This window comes from Artemia franciscana, chromosome 3 (genome assembly GCF_032884065.1).
Source record: "Artemia franciscana chromosome 3, ASM3288406v1, whole genome shotgun sequence".
Classification (NCBI taxonomy): domain Eukaryota; kingdom Metazoa; phylum Arthropoda; class Branchiopoda; order Anostraca; family Artemiidae; genus Artemia; species Artemia franciscana.
In genome coordinates, this window is record NC_088865.1 from 36,324,453 (window position 1) to 36,348,005 (window position 23,553).

Consider the following 23,553-nt stretch of genomic DNA (forward strand, 5'->3'; position numbering starts at 1 on the left):
ATTTGTAAGAAATGGATATCAATTTAAAGATTAAAAAATTGTTAGAAAACAAAGAAGACAAATGAATAAACAAAAGTAACCCCTTTACAACCATTTAATGAATTGTCACAAATATAGGTCACCCTGAAGATTGAAATGAACAAAGCTTCAATTATGAATCCATTTTCCTTTAAACAGACTGAAGGGGCAAACCTCCAAGCTTTGACAAATTCAATCTCACTTTTGGGCATTCTCATCTTTCCTTTTCAAAGGAAACTTTCTTTGGATGTTTCCCACCCAACTAAAAACAACACAGACAGAATCAGGGACAAGTGACCTTCTACTTAGCCTACATACACAAGGGAAAAGCATGCATCTCTATACTATAATTTACCTCCAACCTGCCTAATGTGCAAATACATAGCCAAAATTATGTAGTTCCAATGTATTCTGTCACCTGTTACCTTTTCCCCCATTCTTGCTTTGTTTACAGTTGCTTCAATTAACAGGGAGTTAAAGGTTGAGGGATAGATTGGCAGAATCAATGGGAAACATGTAACTTCAGCTATAAATATTTTTGGAGGTCATCAAAGGTCAATGCCCTCTAGAGCAAGAATGAGTAGAGATGCGTACTTTGAAATACCTTCCCAGGACATACTTTAGCCTGTAGACCCATCCCTGAAAGTTTCATTTTCCTAACCTAACCTATCCCCTTTCAGTGATAGCAAGAAGTCAATCAACTAGAATTTTACTGGATAAAATTACCATCCTTTGGAATAGACTCTGAATAGTCTACCCTAGCCTACTTCTTCAATAGGATTAAAGACAGTCTCAGAATAATGATTTGGCAGCCCATAAATCCTCAACTTATCTGTAATACTTCACCTAGGCCTGTTTACAGAGCCTAAAAGGAGTTAATGCTTAAAATTCTACCATGTGGCAATTTAATGGAGGCTCAATGTTACCTGGAAGAAGTCAATCCTTAGAATGATTCCAAATGGCAATTTAAGGTGATAATTATGCCTGGATATGCCAGAAAACATGGAAATCTTTAAATTAAATAACAAGTTTTTCATTGATTTAACTTACTTGCTAATAGATAGCCTACTACTCAGGGTGTCCTTTAATGTTGATCCCAAAATATGGTGATTTACTAACCTGGCTCAGATCTCTCTTTCTTTTGCAAAATCACTATCCCACCTTCTTCCAAGCAAATAACTTCATATTCCATTACTTCATTCTTGTCCATATTTATTTTTTGTTGAATGAGATTCGGTTACTATAGTAAGTCCCTGGAACACACCCAAAACCAATTGAGCTTCCTCTATTCTATTGAGCTGTTTAAAGTATCTGGTGGGGTTAGTGGCGTTTGGCTATCTTGGAAGTCAGTCTAGGCTTAGTTGTGTTAGGCTAGATGATAGGAATTTCCAGAAAAGAGTTCAGAGCTAAATTAGGCATAGCCTAACCTCTGCCTTGAGAAGTTATTTCTAAGCTTCTTTTTGTGCTCCTTCCTATCAATCTGGCTTGGAAATTTCCTTGAAAGTCATATCCTTTGCCTGTTCTTTCAAAAAATGTTTGTTTTATTTATTAGGCTAGTTTTGGATGAGTCTGTGTTTGTTTGACTCCAGGCCTAGAAAATAATTTGGTAAAATTGTAGTTAATTGACTTCTTGCTATCTCAGGGAGGGTTTAGGTTAGGAAAATGAAACTTTCAGGGAGGAATCTACAGACTAAAGTGTGTCCCTAGAAGGTATTTTAAAGCACCCACCTCCACTCCTTCTCCCTCTAGAGGGCCCTGAAATTTGCCTAGATGACAGGTCTATACCTATTGAAATTTTGACAAAACAACATTTGACCTTAAACTTTACTTACAAGTTGCTTTTTCTCTGCCTTTAGTTCTGACAATGCAATTCCTGTTATTTGAGTTGAATTTCAAGCCATATCAATGGTTTATTTTCATAATTTAGGAAATGTATATGCATATCTTTAAAACCTTATGAAATAGAATTGAGCAGTTATGAAGCTGAAAGCAATTTTGTTGTACTTCAATTAAGCAGAAGATATATTTTGCAAGGTTACACTTTTATAAGACACATATTTTTAAAGGTCATCAAAGGTCAGGGCCCTCTAGAGGGAGAAGGAGTAGAGGTAGTTGCTTCAAAATACCTTCCTGGGACATGCTTTAGTCTATAGATTCATCCCTGAAAGTTTCATTTTCCTAACCTAAACCCTTTCTGAGATAGCAAAAAGTCAATTAACTAGAATTTTACTAATAATTTCAATAATCTAAGCAGAGTTTTAATTGATATTGTGTAAATTTGGGTAAAATTCTAGTTTAATGACTTTTGGCTATCTCAGAAAGCAGTTAGGTTAGGAAAATGAAACTTTCAGGGATGGTCCTAATGGCTAAAGTATGTCCTGGGAAGGTATTTTGAAGTATCTATCTCCACTCCCTCTCCCTCTAGGGGGTCCTGGTCTATAAAAATATGTGTTTTAAAAGTGAAACCTTACAAAGTAGATCTTCTGCTTGCATACTCACTAGCAAGAAACAAGGTCACTTGGCTTCTTAGGGCTAATTGCGAAGAGCTTGAGTTGCATATTATTAACTCAAGCATCACATCACCTAAAATATTTTGGAAATATGTAAATAGGAATAAGCCTAACCTTGCACCATCTACATCTACGTTCACACACCAGAAGATTGATGGTGATTCTGAGAAGGCTCTTATTTTTAACCAAATTTTTTCTTCAGTTTTGTTAAAACACAACCAATTCATTTAAGTGAAGCTAATTTTGTATCTCAAGTAGAGTTGATTACATTGTTGGACATTCATGTTCCATTTGATGATTCAGATTTCTCATTGACTAAAGTTTATACTATTCTTATAAAATTGGATATGTCTAAAGCACCATATATAGATGGTTTCCTGAACATAATGATAAGACAAATTGCTCATGAAATTACAGAACCACTTACCTATATATTTAACTTATCTTTGGTGCATGGACTGTGTCTGTCAGGGTGGAATTCAATTTACCTTAATTAATTACCTTAATTTGCACTTTGGAGCAAATTAAGATCTGTAGATCTGTTGAATGCTCCTGAGTTGAGTCGGTGATGTCTCATAGCAGGTATGAGCAGGACAGAATGTCCCACTCATACTTCCAGTCTTTCGTGGCCCACTCTTTATCCAGTGCCTTCTTGAATGCTTTGGGGGTGGGGGCTGAGACTGTTGCTTCACACAGTTCATTCCAGGGGTTGACGACTCTGTTGGTGAAGAAACTTTTTCTGGCCCTGGTTCTGACTGACTGCTTGAACAGCTTCTTTGAGTGTCCTCTGGTGCACTGTGGGGGGCCTGGGTGGATGGGCAGGATCTTGGCATATGATGAGTTCAGCAATTTGCGGGTCATCATCATGTCGCTATGGTTGCGCCTGTACACAAGGGTAGGGAGGTTGAGAGCCCGTAAACGATCTTGATAAGGTTTGTCTCCAAGGTTTGTGATGGCCTTGGTTGCTCTCCTCTGGACTCCCTCAATTAGCCTGACATCTCCTTTGTATGTTGGAAAGGCAGCGCACATGCCAAAATCCAAAACGGGTCTGACTAGTGCCTTGTAAAGTTTCAGGAAAACTAGTGGGGATCTGCTGGTAACTGTTCTTTTGATCAGACCTAAGTTTGTGTTGGCCTGGGACACGCTCTTGATTTTGTTGGCATGGAACTTGAGAAGGCTGTCAACAATGACCCCAAGGTCGCGTTCCTCTGTGCTGGTCTTGATGGGTGGATCAGAGTTGGAGGCATGTTCATGCATATGGTATTGGGCGCATGGGTTTGAGGATCCAAAGTGTAGCATGCTGCACTTGCTTATATTGAATGATAAGAGCCATTTGTCTGCCCACAGCTGGATTTTCTGGACGTCTGATTGCAGTGATTTTACATTCACTGCTCCAAATAGCTTTGAGTTGTCAGCATAGAGAGACAATTTGTTTTCCACCTCGCTGAATATATCATTGATGTAGATGTTGAACAGTGTAGGACCAAGAACAGTTCCCTGCGGTACTCCACTGATGACATCACAGGGCTCGGAAAAGACCTTTTCACCTCCAACACCAAATAGCCTGACTCTCTGGGTTTGTCCTGACAGGAAGTCCATAAGCCAATTAACCAGGTTGGGGTGTAACTGGGCAGCAGTAAGCTTTTCTCTTAGCCTTTTGTGTGGGACTTTATCAAAGGCCTTAGCAAAGTCTAGTAAAACTAGGTCCACTGGCAATCCTTTGTCAAGCAAATCTGTAATGATGTCATATGTTTCCAGTAAATTTGTTTCAACTGACTTTCCTGGTTGAAACCCATGCTGATTAGGGGATAGGATATTGTTGACTTTCAGATGTTCCAGTATTGTATCATTGACCACTCTTTCAAGGATTTTTGCGACTACTGATGTGAGACTTATAGGTCTGTAGTTTTCTGCTTTAAGTCTGCTGCCTTTTTTGAATATTGGGGTCACAAAAGCAGTTTTCCAATCAGATGGGACAGATTTGGCATTAATAGACTTTTGGAATAGGTCAGACAGTGGTCCTGCGATGATGGTTGCCAGTTCCTTCAGCAGTCTTGGGTGTAAGTGATCTGGTCCAGCCGATTTATTCGTGTCAAGATTTTGAAGCTGTTTGAGGATGTTGGAGGGGTCGATGCTGACTTGCTCCATCGTTGTGGGGGCTTCATAGCCCGGGCAGTTTGGCAGGGGGCCTTCTGGTTCACAGGTGAAAACTGAAGCAAAGTGCCTATTTAGTTCGTTTGCTACATCAGTTATGTTGGTTACGGTAGTGCTACAGGGTTTCACCAGTCTGGAGATAGTTCGACAGGAGTGGTTCTTGCTAGAGACATAATTCCAGAATTTTTTAGGATTTGTCTTACTTTCTTTGGCAAGATTGGACTCCAGATTTTCGTAGAGTTTTCTGGTGAGGTTTCTCAGCTTGTTTCGTGCCTTGGTGAATTTTGTGTGTTGCTGCAGGTCTCCTGACTGCCTGAACTTTTTCCATGACCTCTTTTTCCTGTATATTTCTCTTTTAATGTCTTTTGTCATGTAGGGGAGGGATCTAGGTTTTGGTTTGAAACTGGTCTTTGTGTGGGCATCCTGAGCTTTCAGTAAAACACCCTTGAATTTGGTCCATTGTTCGTCAACTGTGCCACTTAGTACATTCGGCCAGTCTGTAGTGGATAATTCATTTCGAATAGCAATGTAGTCGACAAACACTTTTTTGACTAGCTTGTTCTTAAGTACCTTCACTTTCAGCATGAGCTCTATAGTTAGGTGATCGCTTTTACCAAGGGGTGGAGAGTAATCAATACTTTGAACTAAGCTTTTGTCATTCAAGATAACCAGGTCAAGTATTGTTGGGCGCTGAAACAATCTGTATCTAGTTGGTTGGTCAACTATCTGGTGTAGGGACAATTCACTGAGGCAATTTAGGAAAGGCTGTTGCTTGTCTTGTTTGGTTGGAGTGGCACCATATCCAAAACCGTTTATCCAGTTTATAGATGGAAGGTTGAAATCGCCGGTAATAAGCAGATGTCCTTTGAGGTTCGAATTTAGTGTGCCCTTATTTCTGCTATTGCTTGTTCGGTTACAACTTGGGATGGGGCTGAGGGACTTCTGTAGATGCATCCGATTCTGACTGTCTCTGACACATGGCTCCCTGGCACACATAGATCAAAGCAAACTGCCTCAACAAAGGGGCAAAGGAGAGGAACATCAATTATCTTTGTATTGTATCCTGCTTTAGCGAGGGCTAGTGTTCCTCTTTTGCAACCCTGGGACGACAGATTTGAGAGAACTTGGTAACCCGGGATTTTCACATGGGAATTGTGAAGTTTGTTACTACTGTTTTTAGGGCAGACTTCAGTCAGTAAGATCACATCGAACTTTTTTGAGTCAATTAGGGTTTTTAGTTCATCAATTTTGTTGGGCAACTGGTCAACATTAGTAACACATACACTAAAGTCAGATCTTACGGTTGCTGGTTCTGGTTGGCTTCTGTCCAGTATGGTTTGTCTGTTGTTATTTTCACCAGAGTCACTTTCTTCCTCAACAGAAACAAAGCTCAAGTCTTCTTCTTCTTCCTGGGAAGCCTCCGCAGTTACAAACGAGTCTGACGAATTGTCACTAATAGTGTCACTAAGGGTTACATCAACATTTTTATTTTTACCAGGAAAAGCAGAACTAATTACACTATACACTAATGGTGGGGTGAAAATTGGAATCACACCACCATTGCTTCCGGGTTTTTTTGGACGATTTTGTTGCCCCTGATAACCAGATCGAGTTCACCGTTGGAGACACGATCACGCAGTTCTGCCAATAGTAATTTTCTACTGTCCCTGTCAGCTTTAACTTTGTCGTGGTGGAACTGTACAGCGTCTTTGTTATTTCTTCTTTCGTAAGACGTGTTCATGATTTTCCTGGGCAACAAAGGGTTGTTAACCGTGAAGACAGTTGGTACCGTGGTTTTGGGCGGATCTTGAGCAGACGCTGAAGAAGGTCGCTTATTCAGCCTCCTTACATTTGTGACAGTAACAAGCATGCCGTATTCTTTCTGTAGGAATTCCTCGATGAAGGCTTTGTCGGCTGTGTTTTGCGCTTCAACTGACAGAGAAGGGTTGATTGGGACCCCGAATGCGATAAGATTGTTTTTGCGCCTTTGTCTTTCTCTGTCAGTTTGTAGCGCTTCGGCTACCTTCTTATCTATTTCACTGGCTAGTGTCTTTGAGATAGCTTGCAGGCCGTTGTCTAACTGCTTTTTTACTTCAGTCCGCATGTCATCCGTTGTGCAGAGTTTATCCATTTCTCTTTCAATGTCCCCAACTCGTTTTGTAAGACCAGACAGCATGTCTTCCATGTCGCTTTTGATATCCTCCTTGAGTTGCTTGGTTGAGTTTGCAACTATGGTACTGACAATGCTGGCAACGTCCTCCTTGCTTATGCCTCGCTTTTGGCGTGGGTCAAGTTTACATAGAGGACAGAGCCAGTGGAACTCGTTTCCATTGCTAAGGTTATTGATAAGCTTGTATTTAGTCATTGGCATCTCAATACACTGAGTACACAACCACTTCGAACAATTGTCACAGTTCAAGGCGGTGGATTCCGGCGTAAGTGCTACCTTACAGGAGGCACAAATGTCCTCTCCGCTTTTCCGTGGCGAGATCATTTTACGTTTCGCTACACGGTACTGTTCTGCCATCTTCCGGAGGATTTTCGAGTTCGGTGAACAATAGGGATTTTCTCAAGTCCAGAATCGCGGCTCGCGCCTAATTCAAAAATCAAAGGCAAACGTGGGTGCGCAAGATCCAGTGCGCATGCGCAGATGAGAGTGTCAAGTTTGTGGGCACGGATTCAGAACTTGGGGGACCTGTGGGAAGCACGGATACTCAAATCACCTATCCCCAGCAGTTTAAGGATGGATATCCCGCCGGTACCAATACGGCTCTTCGTGTTTGTTATTGCTCTCTTCTGCACAGGTTTCCCCAAATGCAGAAAATAAACGATTCAACTTACGTAATCTGTGGCTTTATCAAGAAAAATAAATACTTCGCAAATTTATTGTGGCAACACTGTATATGTAGATAAGGAAGAACGGGAAGATGCGCAATTCCCTGGAGAATTGAAAACAAAATGAATTGCCCAAAAGTCTAAATATATCAGTCACAGCACTGAGGTAAGTCCCTTAAATCAACACCTAGGGTAACACAAGACCAAGGAAAATGCAAAAAACAAAGAAAAACAGTTTTATCTCACAGTTTAATACATATATATCCAGGGTTCAAATTTATTCAGCCACATGGATTTGTTGATCATTGATACATCGATTTGCTCAATTAGGTCTATTTTTTGCCAAGTGATGGAAAAGTTGATTGTTTCACATGTTCAAAAGTATTTTGATGGAAATCATCTTTGGAATCCTGCTCAGCATGGTTTTAAAAAAAATAGGTCTTGTAATACTCAGCTTCCTGTGATTATTTTTGACTTTCAACATTTTGCTGATTTAGCTATACCCTTTGACTGCATTTACATTGACTTCTTGAAGGCATTTGACAAAGTCTCAATACCCACCCTTCTTAAAAAATGTACAGCTTATAAATTGGGTAAAAAAACAATTGCATTTATTGCTGATTATCTAAATGGATGAACTCAGCAGGTTGTTGTTGGTAAAGCTATGTCATCCTCAGTTGATGTGTTAAGTGGAGTCCCCCAGGGTAGCTGCCTGGGTCCAATTTTATTTTGTTTATTTATTAATGATCTGCCTTCCTCTGTTCAGCATTCTACTGTCAAGATGTTTGTGGATGATGTAAAACTTTATCTACCAGTTTGAGACCAAAATAATGTACAACTTTTACAGGAGGATCTTGACTCTCTAACTTATTGGTTTGAATCTAATTCCATGTTCATAAACCCTTCTAAGTGTGTTGTTCTACACTATGCTCATAAACTCCCACCTGTGCATACTTACCAGCTGTCTGGCATCCAAATCCCTTCTAACAAAATAGTGCATGACCTTGGCATTTACTTTGATACCCAATTGAAATTTGATAAGCATGTTTTGGAAATTGTAGAGAATGCAAATTATTGTTTATTGTCTATAAGGAGAAGCTTTAGTAGGTTTAACCTTTGTAATTTCTTACTACTATACAAATCAATGGTCTGCCCTCTTCTTGAGTATAATACTTCTGTTTGGTTTCCATTAAGTCTAACAGATGAGCATAGGATAGAAAAGGTTCAGAGAAGGGCCACTAGATTGGTCCCATACCTTCAGCACCTTTCCTATCTGCAGAGACTTTCTAGGCTTCAACTCCTGTTGTTGAAGTTTTGTAGATGTTGCAATGACCTTGTAAATGTGTTTTTTATAATTAAAGGAGTGGATGATGTTGATCCAAATTTATTTTTTAAATTTAGCCATTATCACTCTACTTGTCAGCATGATTATAAATTATATCCCCCAAAACCACTGAAAAAATTGGTCAATTATCTTTTGTTAGTAGAGTTGCCAGACCATGGAATGGTTTACCTTTGGAGGTTGTCAAGGCAGAGAGTGTTTGAATTTTTAAGAGTGCATTAGTGAATACACCTTTTTATTTAGACACTTTTGTTGTGTAGTGTTGTGTTATTTAGAAGTTTTTGCTGTTTAGTTTGTTGTTGCCAATTTACTTTAGATTAGTATTATGATTTTGTGTTTTTGCAACAAGCATTGATGCTTACCGCTATTCACAATAATAAATAAATAAAAATAAATAAAGTGCAACAAAATGTAGGTTTTTGTAGGTGCTACTATGACAATTGTGTGTCCTGTATCCCTGGTGCCTGCGTGTAGCCCTAGACTATGTATAAAAGTCTGTTGATTCTGCAGGTGTCATAATACCAACTGTAATTTACAGGATCCTCAGTGCCATTAGTGACATGTCCCTGTATCAGCACTATCTGGATAGCTGTCAATTGTTCCATCTAAGTTTTGTTCCTCTGAGTCTATGGCTATCTTGGTTTTGCAATTTAAACCAAAGGCAAGGGTCTCCCTTGCCCTTAACCTACTCTATGAATCATATGTGTAAAAATGTTTTCTCCAGAATTGATCCAAGCCATTTTTGAGACTATTTAAGGTTTCAGATTTCACAACTATTTCTGGGAGTGAGTTCCAGTCAGCCACTGCTTGGACACTCCAAAAATTGGCTCTGCATTACTACAATGGGTGTGAATATTTTTTCTTGGTGTCCTCTTGTGGTATGTATTTTTGAAGGGTGAAAATACTTCTGGGAAGACAGTTTCTCCAGGTTGAGCTTTACTTTGTACAGCTGTATCTGGTCTCCTCTAATTTGTCTATATTTCAGGGTGGGTATGTTCAGTTTGATTAGTTGTTCTTGATAGGTTAAGTTTTTCAAACCAGGAAGAAGTTTGGTGGCATGTCTTTGGACCTTTTCTAGGTTGGCTGAATCTGGTTTATAGTGGGGTCCTCAAGTCAAATTCCCATACTCTATGTAGGTCTCACAATCCCCTTGTAGAGTTTTACAAAAATATTGTTGTTCAAGTGATTGAAACTTTGTCTGATAAGCTTAATGAGCTGTGACACTTTAGAAATAGTTTTCTGGGTGTGCTCAGGAAATTTAAGCTGTGGATAAAAAATAATACCAAGATCTCTCTCAGAGTCAACAATTGTCGGTGTTATTCTTTGGCCTGTTTTGTTGTTTATTGTTAATTGGGGCACAGAAGCAGTATTTTTCTTCCCCATCCACAGGACCTTGGTTTTTGATGCATTGAAATTAAGGCCTGTGCTTTGGAGGCCTTTAGTTAAGGTGTTAATGTCTTTTTATAGTGTTGCTACAACTTGAGATGATATGAGCTTCCTATAGAGTTTTGTGTTATTTGCATAAATTCTGGTAGTGTGATGATATTTCTGTTGATAAAGAGTATGAAGAGGAGAGGACCAATCACACTACCTTTTATCACTCCACTGGTCACTTTTGATGGGTTTGAGATGCTGTCACACACTCTTACTTTTTGGGTTTGGTTCCTGAAGAGTAATTCTATCCAGGACAGTATTTGTCTTGGCAAATTGTACTGTTCTAGTTCATCCATTAGCTTTGCATGCTATACACTCTCAAAAGCTTTTTCAACATCAAATAGTACTGCCAGGATGTTGTGGCCCTCTTCCTGCACTTGTATCCAATTGTTCAATGTTTCTAATAATTGTGTTGTGCAGCTTCTGTTTAGTAAGAATCCATATTGGTTGGGATTTATCATATTGCTCTGCAATACATTGTATAACATCCTGTCTCTTATACATCCTTCACAAAGTTTACTAGATTAGTGATGTCTGGCATAAAGGTTGGTAGTTTTCTGCTTTTTATTGTTCACATTTCTTGTGGATGAAGACAACAACTGCTTCAGACCACCTTGATGGTACTGCACCTTTGTCTATAGAGGTTTGAAAGATTTCTAGCAGAGGTTCAACAATATATTCTCAACTCTCTTAATAATAATAAAAATAAATAAATAAAATTGGCAATTTTTGTCTATAGTGTGGGCGTATATCTAGGTTTAAGAAGAAAGGGGAGGAGAGGCTATGATAAGATTATGATGCTGTTGGGTCCTGGGTATTTATTCTCTGAAGGGTAATTTACCATTGTAAGAATTCATATATTCAAGAAAAATGAAATTCTATAGAACAAATAAATAATTTCATTTTACATATTAATTCTTTCACATCGAATAAATGTATTTACATATTCAAAGATTCTAACTACTGTCTAAATCTTATTTTAGGCTACTTTGGCTAAAAGTTCTTAATAGCATGTAGGATAGAGCTACATCCTTTGCCCATACCATAGTAACCTTAAATTACATTGTCTTGCAACTAAGGTGTATCCCATGATAGCACTGTTGAGCAATGACAATGACTAAAATTGGCTGCATCCCACTTTGTCTTCCATGGTTACATCTGCCAGTAATGATCAAATCCAGATTTGAAAGCATTGGTGGTAGATGCTGTTATTGTCTCATCAGTAAATGAGTTCCAGTAGGACACAGTTCTATTAGAGAAGATTTGCACATTTAGAGTTCCTTTTCAAATTTCGCCTAAACCTTATTATAGGCTACTTTGTCTGAAACTGCTTTATTGCATCTGGAATAGAACTACATCAATTTTTACCAATGCTATAAAATCAATTTTAGCCACAGTACAAAGACATTGCACTTGGGCTAGGAGGCCATGTCCAAACAATAATGAAAAGAGCTCCTTGTGTTACTTAAAAAAAGAAAGAAGAAAAATCGTGTTTCCAAAACCTGGGTCAAATCCTGAGAATCACTTATTATGGTCTGAGAAAAGTAGGCCAATGAACACAACTTCAAAACAATTTTTGATTCCATATTTAAGACTGATGCACTAAAGTGATATGTATCTTTTGTTTACAACTCTGAATGAAGTTTGATTCTCAGATCTCTCCAGCATATCTCTCCCCAGATCAATAAGCATCATTGTATATTAGTCTTATCTCTCTGCCATTTCTCTTTTGACTATCTAAGATTGCTGAAATGTGATAGAAGAAGATTTTTAACTTAAAACTGGGTGGTCTCTGGGAGTTGTTGCTGCAATGCACTTCTTATAATTATCAAAGTATACAGACAAAAAAAAATGAGGCTGCAGCTCCCAGCAAAAAAATGTGCTAAAGTATCTTGGGGGTAATTTCTAGGTAGGCAGGACAAATTAACCTAAGATACTGGTAGTTTTTTTGTAGTTTGGTTGTTAATGGTATGGGTTTCATTCCCATAGTTGAGGGCAATTGAAAATTAGATTGGGAAATTGTATGTTGGCAAATAGCTACCTAACTGTAATTTCATCAGTTTTATAATCCTTGTGATGGACTTGCTGTAGGGTAGATCTTGGATGCAATCACATGCTGGACTATATTCTACCCATTTGGTTCAAGAGTAAAATTAGTTCTACAGTGCATTAATGAAAATGATGCAACTGAGTTTTAGACAAGGCTCATTCTACTCCAAAGCAGAGCACCTTAGCTACACTTTTGAGTTAAACTGAGACAGACATCCACAATCACTTGTCATGAGTAATACCAGTTGATGTTTGCTTTTGTCTAAATTAACACCAAACTAACTAATGAGTACTTGTGATGCACAGTTTAATTATATATGTTTCTTCTATGGTATCATGATAAAATAGTGATTGACTTGCTGGACAATTTCATGCATGACAATTATGATTGTGAGAAGTGTATGACGGCAATATTGTGCTCATTCAGGCAGGGGCAGGACCCTTGAGAAAGACCCAAATTCCAGAGTCTCTAGAAAGGGAGCACACATAGCTGGTATATACTTCTTAGGATACCCTGCCTTTAATTTTTAGGATTTTGTTGTAAATTTCACTTGCCAGTTACAACATTTGGCTGATAACTTTAAAACAGGGAGAATTACTACATTTGTCTCAAAACAGCAGTCAATAACCAGCAACTTGAATATTGTACCTTCAGGCCATAAGATTGAATTTGAGAAAACACCATTGAAAGCTTTGAAAACAAAGAACAATAGCTTTACTTTTGAAGAATTACACATTATAAGGAAATAGTTTGATATTTTATTGCATTAAGATGGTATTTTGAAGTTTTAAGTTCAGAACAAAGGAAATTCTTTGTATTTCTGCCGTTTTTACTGTCCTGATGAAAAATAGTTTTTCTTGATTTATTCTGAATCTTAAAGAGTTAAACAAAAGTATTAATTACTGCCATTTTAAAATGGACACTTTCAGTCCGCAGTTCTCTTAATGACAAAAATTATTACATGACCTCTATCAATCTTGCTGATTTTACTATTCATGTCTTGTTGATCTTGATGATCAAATATGGCTTTGTTTGAAGAAGATTGTTGCTAGGTTTTATTGCCAAATTGGTTGTCAGGAGCCCCACGGGTTCTTACAAGACACATGAAACCCTACTTTGAAAATTCTCCCTGCTTTGACAAAGGGTATTTGTCTGTTGTTTACTTGCATGATTCAGCCTTTCTGGGAAGGTTATTTTCAGAATGTCTAAACAACATTCATGAAACAGTGAAATCACTGTCAGAATTGGAATTTGTTATTCTACTGGAAAATTCAAGTTGACAAATGGAATTTCTGAGTTTTCTGTTAGATTTTGCAATCAATGCATATCTTCCTGCCAGAAAGAAAATTTTGGGTTGTCGTTTCACAGCTTCTTAGTCCAGAACCGACTACAATTCAAGAATTGGCCAAAAATCTAGGTGATCTTGTTCCAACCCTCCCAGCAGTGAATAGGGATCAAAGAACACATCATTGCTCTTGGAACCTCGAGTTTTAAACTCGTGCTTGATTTGGGTGTCAGAGCCTTGAAATTAGTTCTAGGAATGCAAGATCCTAGCTCTTGGAACCCACAAATGGGTTCTAGAACCTCCAAAACTGGCTCTGCATGCCTCATAAGAAATCCGTGACCAAAGAAATGACAGAAAACGGAAGGCTTCTCTGAAAAGCACAAAGGTGAAAGATTAAAACAAAGTATGTCAAATGACTGTTTAAAAAGGTTTCTGAAGAACGATTTGGTACTAAGGAAGGTCTAAAGATCCATAATAAACTTGCAAAATTTACAAACAGAGCTATCTCTGAGCCTCTGGAAATAGGGAAGCTGAAGGATTTATTTGAGCACAACACTAGGCCTGTGAATACAATTAAGTTGTTGTTCCCAAGGTTAACAGTAAAATCTGGACTACTCTCTCATCACAGGCTAAACAGAGGGATGCTAAGGCACTTCAAATGCAGCAGACTAATACTCACTCAACCTTTTATGCTTTAGAGGCAGCAAATGCGATTCTTTAGCTTGAAAATTATGATATCAAAGAAAAGGTTGTCAAAAGCCTAACAGACACAGTTCACATTATGATGTCAGATACACTCACCAATTATGATCTTAGTCTCAAAAAATATCATTCAATGATATTTGAAGTGAGTCCAGATCCAATGGTAGCATCAGCTTTATGTGCCCCTGAAGTCAAAGTGATGGAGTTCCTTTTTGGCAAGGATGGTTCATAAACACCATCCAAAACCAAATCTATGGTGGATTTGGAAGAATCATCTGGAAGACCAAAAACATGCAAGAGGAGGGGATCTACCGTTATCGTCACTGGCAAAATGAGGCTCTCTGTCCAAACTATCTAAAAAATTGGGGCCTTTAACCAGGAAGCAGAGTTGTTGAGTGCTCAAGCACTAAAACATGCACAGGGCAATTTTCTAGCCAAGCTATCTTTAACATCTGATGTAATTTTTGAACTGCAATAGTGGTTGGATATTCTCAGTCATTCTTCTAAAGTAATGGAGCCTAGATTAGTTGACAAAAATTTGTGCGTGATGATGCATCAAAACTAGGCTGTGGGTGATGCATCTAAACTAGGCTAAGTATTTGTGGATGAATATTCCATGAAAACGGCCACAGGTAAATGGTCCTCAGAAGAATAGGGATTTGACATCTATGTTTTGGAAACAACAGCTGTTTACTGGGATTAAGCAGCTTTGCTCAGGATAGCAAAGACATGTGTGTCCGGCTGTGTTCAGACAATAAAACCACAGTAGCTTACATAAATAAAAAGAGAGGATCAAAAGTTGAGTTTTATAACTATTTTGTAAATAAGGTTTGGTAGGTGGTTTTGCAGGGTATATGGTGGTTATATGTAAAACATAATCCTGGAGTGGCTAATATCACTTATGAAGTATCACAAAAATTCAATAACGAAAAAGATGGAAATTGAATATTTAAGATTATGAACTCTTTGGTATCTCAGTCGATAGACATCGATTTGTTTGCAACTAGTTAAAATTTTCAGATTTAACCATTTGTTTACTTGAAACCAGATCCAGAATATTTTTTTGTAGATGCAATTGCAACGAGTTGGAAGCCTCATTTCTTCTATGCATTCCCCCATTTTTACAAATAGGGCTGTTATTACAAATTTTTATAGATAGGGCTATTATTGATTGTTATTGATGGTTTAGCTGATGGTGAACTTTAAAATCTCAGTTTAACTTGAAAGCGTAGCTAAGGTGCCCTGCTTTAGAGTAGAATTGATAAATTAAACAAAAACTTACCAAGTTTGAAGTTTAATTATAATTCTACTCCAAAAAAGGAGCACCAACTTGACTGAGAGTTCAAATGCCCTCTCGATTTCCCTTCCTGTTGAACTCCCAGCGCTTCTCCATGAGCTTAACCATTGCACACTACAAGGACTTCAAAATACTGGTATTATTCAAGGTCAATCCAAGTGACCGCGGACGTCTATCTCAGTTGAAGTCTCAGCTACACTGGTGTTCCTTTTTTGGAGTAGAATTACAATCAAACTTCAAACTCGGTAAGTTTTCGTTGAATTTATCAAATTTGTGTCAATTCGGCCAGAATTGTGAACTAAATTCTTTATTAAATAAGGATTGGTTAAAAAGCAGTCTTAATTTGCTAGAAGTGCTCAAGGAGGAGGAGCTGGGACCAACTGCACTTCCAGCAATCTTACATTCAGAAATATCATCAGATAGGAGATGAAATGACAGATCTCTTTTTTCTTTACCATGTTTTCTATCTTACAACTGACAATTTTACTATTTTTTTTTAATTTCTTTAGTGGAATTATAAGTTTGCATCTTTTTTTTTGGTTAACCAATTTGAAAAGCAAACAAATTTGCAAACATTTATGTATAGCCTAGGGCTATCTCTAGGCATTAGCTGGAAATGGGGAGGTTGGGGGGTCTGGAACACATTTGTGATATTAGCGATTATTATATTTGGAAAGAATATTGAATGGGATTTCAAATAAATGTTTTTTTTGCTATCTAATTTCTGTGTTACAAAAGAACATTATTTTAGGTGGATGATCTTCCATTTAATTTCCATTTCAAGCCAGTTTTGAAATATGATAGGTGCCACCACTGCAGTTATGTCCCAGCCCTTCCTCCCTCCTTTAATGTCCTGGTATAGCCCTGATTTATACACAAAAGCATGCTGATTTATTAAGTTGGCATCGTTCTTCATAGTTATTTCTCATCAATAGTTGGTTCATTGAACTAATTTAAAAAAAGAAGCAAACTTTTAAGCGTTCCCTATGGGTATATTCAGGCCTTAGCTGAAAGGGAAGAGGATTGGTACACAATTTTCACCCAAAAATTGCCTATGCAAATTGTTATGTTGCATTTCTATTTGAAATTGTTGCATATCCATTTGTATGAAGACAAATTTCCTAACACATAATTGATAAAACAAATAAGAAGGTACACCACACTCTCTAGCACATATAGCCTATGTACATCTTGCGCTAGCACAGCTGCAGAGCCCATCTACCAAGTTTAGCTCAATAGTGCCCAATATATGTGTGCTGGTTCGTCAATGGCGTCACCAGTTAAAGCAGTGACTATCCCGACAGTTTTCTGTGCCATCAATATGCAAATTAAGTACAGGAAAGATACTTTATTTGACCTTTCTTCACCCCTGTATACGGTGGCGCCATCTACTTTTTCGAACTTGGTGACTTTTAATCTTCTGACGAAGCCACCAGATGCTGCTACCGTCCCTTTTTCTAGATGTCAGCACTGTTCACAGTAGAGCTACTTCTACGCACGAACCGCCACGCAAGCCGAGTGATATTTTCTCCTTTTTTTGTGTTAGTTTGTTATTTAGTATAGTGAAGCAACGCAAATTAGCTATTAGCTACGATGTTGTTTAAATAAACCTATCTCTCTCTCTCTCTCTCTCTCTCTCTCTCTCTCTCTCTCTCTCTCTCTCTCTCTCTCTCTCTCTCTCTCTCTCTCTCTCTCTCTCTCTCTCTCTCTCTCTCTCTCTCTCTCTCTCTCTCTCTCTCTCTCTCTCTCTCTCTCTCTCTCTCTCTCTCTCATCTCATCCCTGAAAAGGACCAACATTAACAATTCTGATACTTGCCCTGTATGCTTGACAGACATTCTATGTTACTGAAGTTAAACACATCACTTAAAAACATTATTTTAGAAAAATTCAAAACTTTCATCCCTTAAATTTCCAGCTGGCAGTATGAGCTGGTTTTGGAGGGTCTAAGGGCCCACTTTTTTTCTCTGACCATGCTGATAAAAAATCCTTGCAAAATGGGGAGATTTTTTCAAGTGCCTGCAGACTCAATTTACACCTGATATCATAATAATGAAAATCATTGCATATTTTCACTTCAAAAAGGAATGCATATAGAGGGAAGCCTCTGGGTTTGTCCCTCTCCCCTAAAAAATCCCATATTTTCCTGAGTTTTTGGGCAGTCTGTCCAAACTCGAAAATATTTGCCTTTTGATCATACAAAATGTTTGGGACAAAGCACGAGGAGAGAGGGTCTTGAATGTGAGGGTCCTGGACCCAGTTGGTGCTCCATAATAATGTTAACTGTAGATCTTTGCCTAATTACTGTTCAAACAACGTGCAGCATACATAAATTTTTACTAAAAGGTTGACTGTAATGTAATTGTGTGTGTTTAAATGCTGGTGGTAGGATGGGGGGGGGGTAGAAAGGCCAATTGCCCACATTGGTCCTCCCGTCATACAGATTGAAAATTCTTACAATATTCTCCTTCAGACAAGGTGAAACGTGCTCAACTGAATGCTAAAAAGTTAGTAGTAGGATTGTTTTGGAGAAAGAGGGTACTACTGGTCCTCTTTGAGTGTTCAATCATACAAATTGAAAATCCTTCTGCAGTTCTGGTTCAAACAGGTGCATTATGTCTACTTTTTTATATAAAAAAAATGTTTTTGAAGGGATGAAGGAGGATGGAGTAACAACGGATCTAATTTTTGCCTGCAGTTTGGTTTTGATGCAGATTGGGTCCTAGCTTGTTTTTGGCAGAGTAGCTATCCGATTTTTGGGCATAAAAATATTTTCAGAGCTATAGGCTCCTAGAAAAGTATTTTCAGAGCTATAGGCTCCTTCAATCTATATGTTCTCTATTGATAATTCCATCTTGCACAAAAAGCTATGGCATATACAGGGCTTGGAATTATTCCCTAAAGGGACTTCACCCCTTTTTTGGGCTGAAGTCCCTTCCAAGTCGCGTTTTATGCAGAAAGTCCCTTAACTCCCATAGAAGTCCCTAAAACTCCCTATTTGGGAGCATGATATATTTGAAATCTGAAGAATGATATATTGGAATGACCCACTTTAGATAATATAGCTTCTCCACAAATCCGCTATACTGGCATTAACAGCTAGTAACAGTACAGAATTGGCCTATATGGTGGGTGGGGTAGATGAGTCACATTGTCATACCATTCAAGGATAAGGAATAACATTGGCCTATAGGGTGGGTGGGATGGGTTGGTCACATCATGGTAACTACCAAGTATAGATAATTTCTTGTAGCTAAACAAAATGAACCATACCTGTATGAATTCGTTTGAATTGACTTGTATTCCAAAGATACAAATTATATATTCTTTCCCTCTAAATATTAGTTAATAAACTAATAGCAGGTTGAGTGAGAAGAGGGGAGTATCATGAGCGGAATATTCATGTAGCAAAAAATCTTGTACTGAGTGTTTTTCCTGCTGTGTTTAAGCCTACTTGTCCTTCAAGTCTCCCAAATTTACTTAGGAAAGACAATGGGCTATTGCAAATATTGTTGCTCCTGGTTAACTAAAGGCAGTATGAGCGGCATAAGGATGAACGAATGGCGTAGGATGGGTGATGACGAATTCTTTTTTTTACTGCAAAATATGAAGGGAAACCCTTAGCTGTCGCAAAGGCTTTTACACCTTGAGTCAGCAAGCTTCGTTGGACGAGCACATGAAACAGGTTGCAGTCCCTCTCAATCCACTACAGTTATGATTGTGCGGATCTGCTAGGCAACAGTCCCAATCAGAAGAACCATCAGCTAGTAACAGAGGTAAAACTTTTGAGATATTTTGTGGCAAAGATGCTGTGTACGAAGCAGAAATCATCTGGATGCTCAAGTTCTTGCAAGTTTTGATGTCTGCAGCTTTGTGTGACGGAATCATTGATGTCTTTGAAGCCATGTTCCGTGGTAAGCTACCGCTGGTTATTTTGACAAGTTTGAAGAAAGCTCTGAACTTGATAACTGACGCCCTTCACCCAGACTGTAAACAAGGTCTTATGAAGGACATGAGCGAAGTTCACTTGGCTCTTGAACGCTACTACAAACTTAAACGTTTGGCACTTGAATGAAAATACAAACAGTGAAGGAAAAAAAAGAGGTACAGGTTGTTGAGATCAAGTTTTGAGCCGCCATCTGATAACATATTTCATGAAACAAGCAACTGGTGAGGTCATTGTAAAAAAGATGATGTCATGCACTAGGAGCGGGAATTTACTTTTTGATAGACTAATAATGATAGGCAGCGATGAGCCTAATGTCAATAAGTATGGTTGCAAATGAATGCATTCAAGAAGAAAAAGTCTTCAAAAGAGCTTGCGACCATTGGAAGATGTAGCATCCATGTTTTCCAAAACGCATTCATGAAAGAGCTCCATTAATTTGGAGAGGAGTCATTCAACTTTGTTGTCATCTTGAGGCATTTTTTCCTTGACTGGCCTGCAAGATACGAGGATCTTCGAGAATGCCAAAAAAAGAAAAGTGCCCCATACAATAGTTTCAATCAGCACGTCTCAACAGGGTAGCTGAACGTTGGGTCCTGCTTTTTGCCCAGCAGTTGATCAGTGGCCCGTTATCTTGGAGTATTTTTTGCATTACGTGCCATCAGGAAAAACATTTGAGGAATGTCGCGTCGTCAGCAAAGCATCTCAAGATTGCAACCTACCTAAAAGGAAATAAATGCTTGCAAAACTCGAAATTGTGCATTCGTCGTGTGAGCTTTTACGAGATCTACAGCAGTGTTTCAGAAGAATGAATCCCTTGTGCATGCTCTGCATGTCGATCTGAAAAACTTACTTCTCACTGTTTTGGCGAGACTTCTGAGACCCAATATTCTCATTTCTGCTGATGAAATTTTTACCAGTTTGTTTGAGAGCTTGGACAACTTTTGCAGGATATTGTAGGTGAGGAGGTTGAGCTTGCATTAGATTCTCAGAAACTCACCTCAGCGGAAAGACAAAGGTTCCGTTAAAGGGCCCAAAGGCATTTTAAGACAGCTGCCAAGCACTTGATTAAGAAGTGCCCATCTCTTCTAATAGCCATCTTGAAGTGCTTAAGTGTCTGGCCATGGAAAGAAAAAGAGCTATAAAATCTATCAGGTATAGTTGTGCTTGCTCGAGAGAACCTGGTAGGAGTAAGTATTGACGATGTTAGATATTACTGCAAGCCGAGAACTCAGTAGAATCAACGCCATCACGCCTCGACCATTACTGGCTTCAGATTATCTCTAAGGTGGATGCTTTTGTGGGGAAAGGTATACGCTTTTGTTGAAGCTCGTAAAAGCTGCGTTGACATTATCGCATGGCAGTGCTTATGTAGAGAGGCGTTTCTCGCTCTCGGCAAGACTTCTTCTGTCGGACAAAGCCTCCATGTCAGAAAAAGTCCTGAATGCGAAACTATGTGCGATTGACGAATTGCACACATATACAGGCTAACCCGAAGAGTTTCCTATTCCAAAAGAGTCATAAACTTTGATTAGGTCAGCTTTGTCAAAATACTAAAACTATGTGGAGAACAAGAAAAAAGAACAAGCTTGTTAACGAAGCGCCCAAGACCAAGAGAAAGAAAGGGAGCTATACCTACTTGACATCTCTAGCAAAAAAAGAGCTAGATAGACCTGAGGAATCATTGCAAGAAAAGGGGGCCTCTGGAAAATCAAAAATGAGCAATTGTTGATGCCCCCTTGAAAAAGGCCACTAGTTGCTTACAGAGAGTGGTGGCTTCAAAGGATTTCGTCGATATAGCCTTGGCCAATTCCCTTCTAGAGAGTGTCATAAAAACATGAGAAGAAAAAAACGAAACAGATATAAAAAATAAAGACAACTAACCCCTTTTCCACGGAAAATGAGTTTTTTTTGAGGCTCATGAATATGATGCTTATTAGGGTGATTTGACCACCGCTTCTGATTCATGAGCAAAGGAATATTACAACCATGAATGGTGATCAAAATCCCTTCCTACTATTGTCTCTTTTAGTCCCTTTTTTCATCCCTAAAAGTCCCTTGACAGGTCGTCTAGTCCATTTCCTAATGAGCAGGAATCATTCCATGGCCTGTCCTCTTCAAATCAAATATGCCTATACTCTGTCGAATGAATCTAAATATCGAAACAAAATCTTTGACTAAGTGTATATGTTACCGCGAATCTCCGAAAATGGTGAACGTCGACATTCACTGGTGAATATCCGCAATACCCTTTTCTCCGTGGATTTATCCAGTCAACTAATTCAGTTTAATGCCATGTTTGATGGTGGCAGGTTAGGTTGGGTTTTTAACCCATTTCTGAGATTTATAACCTAATTTAATATAACCTAGCTAAACTTTTACCATCAAAGTTTGCATAAGACGGAAAACGCTGATTTGCAAAGTTAATTGAATCCAAGCAGAGAAAAAGAAATTTTGGACATTCACCAGTCAATGTTTACATTAACCAGATTTTGGACATTCACAGCAACAGATATGTATTTGTAGATCTACATTTGTAAACAAAATTAGCTTGAGCAGCTTTGCGGCAAAGGTTAAGATTTCAGTTTTATGCACAGTGTACCAACAGACAAAATGTTGAAAGCCTTTAACTCTGGAAAAGTGTGTTGGACCACCAAAATATAGAGAGAAAAAAATTTTTAATTCGTGTTTGTTATATGTTGTTCAGATTAGTTTTTTCAAAAAAAAATGTACCTATAGAATTTAAATTTGTCCCAAGAATTTAACTCTTTAAAACACTTGATGCCTGTGTCCTAACTGGTAGTCCAGAAAATGCCTATGGATGCAAAAGGGAGTAAACTCCTGGGTCAAAATCTGATACGTTTTTTCTCATGCAGTAGTTGTGCTTCATTAATAAACGTTGACAAAAAAAACTATTGTTTGGAATTCAGGTGTTTGCTTCCCTTAAATAGTTAAAGAACCCTGTGATTGTCTAATCCTTAAGTGATTCGATAATTTTCTATATTTCTTTGCAGGTAAACGAAATGGCTCAGTATGATAATCAATTTTACCCGCAAGAACCAATAAATTATGTATGGGGAGACCCAAATCAGTCAGTGTATAGTGACCAAGGTTCATATTCAATGGATTTTCAAAGTTTTGACTATGATCAAGCAAAAACCAGTAATAGTATGTACCCAAAACAAGATATTCAGTTTCAACCGACTTCTCAACCTGAATCTCAAATTCAAGACTTCGAAGATGAGCCACCCTTGCTTGAAGAACTAGGGATTAATCCAGATCATATTGTTCAGAAAACCCTTGCTGTGTTAAATCCATTCAAACAAACCAATCCTCAGATATTACAAGATACAGATTTAGCTGGTCCTCTAGTATTTTGTTTACTCTTTGGAGCATGCTTATTATTGTCAGGAAAAGTTCATTTTAGTTACATTTATGGTATAGGAGTTTTTGGCTGTTTGGGAATGTATTGCCTCTTGAACTTAATGGCAAGCATTGGACCTTCCCTTGGTGTTACAATTTCAGTCCTAGGGTATTGTCTTTTGCCAATGGTCGGACTGGCCGCCATGGGTATTGTGTTTTCACTGAAAGTTTTGATTGGTTTCATCATAACTGGATTGTGTGTTTTTTGGTGCGCTGTTTCGTCATCAAAACTTTTTGTTACTGCTCTTGGTATGGAGAAGCAGCAGACCTTGGTGGCTTATCCATGTGCATTGCTTTATGGTATTTTTGGACTTCTTGTTGTTTTTTAATTTTTATGTACTGGAAAAAAAGTTTCTGTTTTCAGTTTTTCCAATTAGAAGTCAAGAAAAAAGTTTAATTCTAATGCTAGTTTATTTTATTGGGCTTTGTAACATGGATATATGAAATTATAAAGCTTTATGTTTCATTTCTGATTCAAATAGTCTGGACCTTTTTTTAGAGTTTAGTAATATTCTTTTGCTAAATGCTAATGTGAAACAATGTCTAGGAAGGAGCAACT

The 23,553-nt window shown here is 38.2% G+C and overlaps 1 protein-coding gene across 1 annotated transcript; it reads left to right on the forward strand.

Moving 5' to 3' along the window:
* Positions 1-1,255: 1,255 nt before the first annotated feature.
* LOC136025234 (protein YIPF5-like) lies at positions 1,256-23,460 on the forward strand. The gene is made up of 2 exons (XM_065701071.1): positions 1,256-1,337; positions 22,586-23,460. The coding sequence occupies exon 2, from the start codon at positions 22,595-22,597 to the stop codon at positions 23,321-23,323; it is 729 nt and encodes a 242-aa protein (XP_065557143.1). The 5' UTR covers positions 1,256-1,337; positions 22,586-22,594; the 3' UTR covers positions 23,324-23,460.
* The last annotated feature ends 93 nt before the right edge of the window (positions 23,461-23,553 follow it).

Bases quoted from the DNA above. Each gene is read 5' to 3' on its own strand.
- LOC136025234 (XM_065701071.1), top strand. From the start codon at position 22,595: ATGGCTCAGTATGATAATCAATTTTACCCGCAAGAACCAATAAATTAT.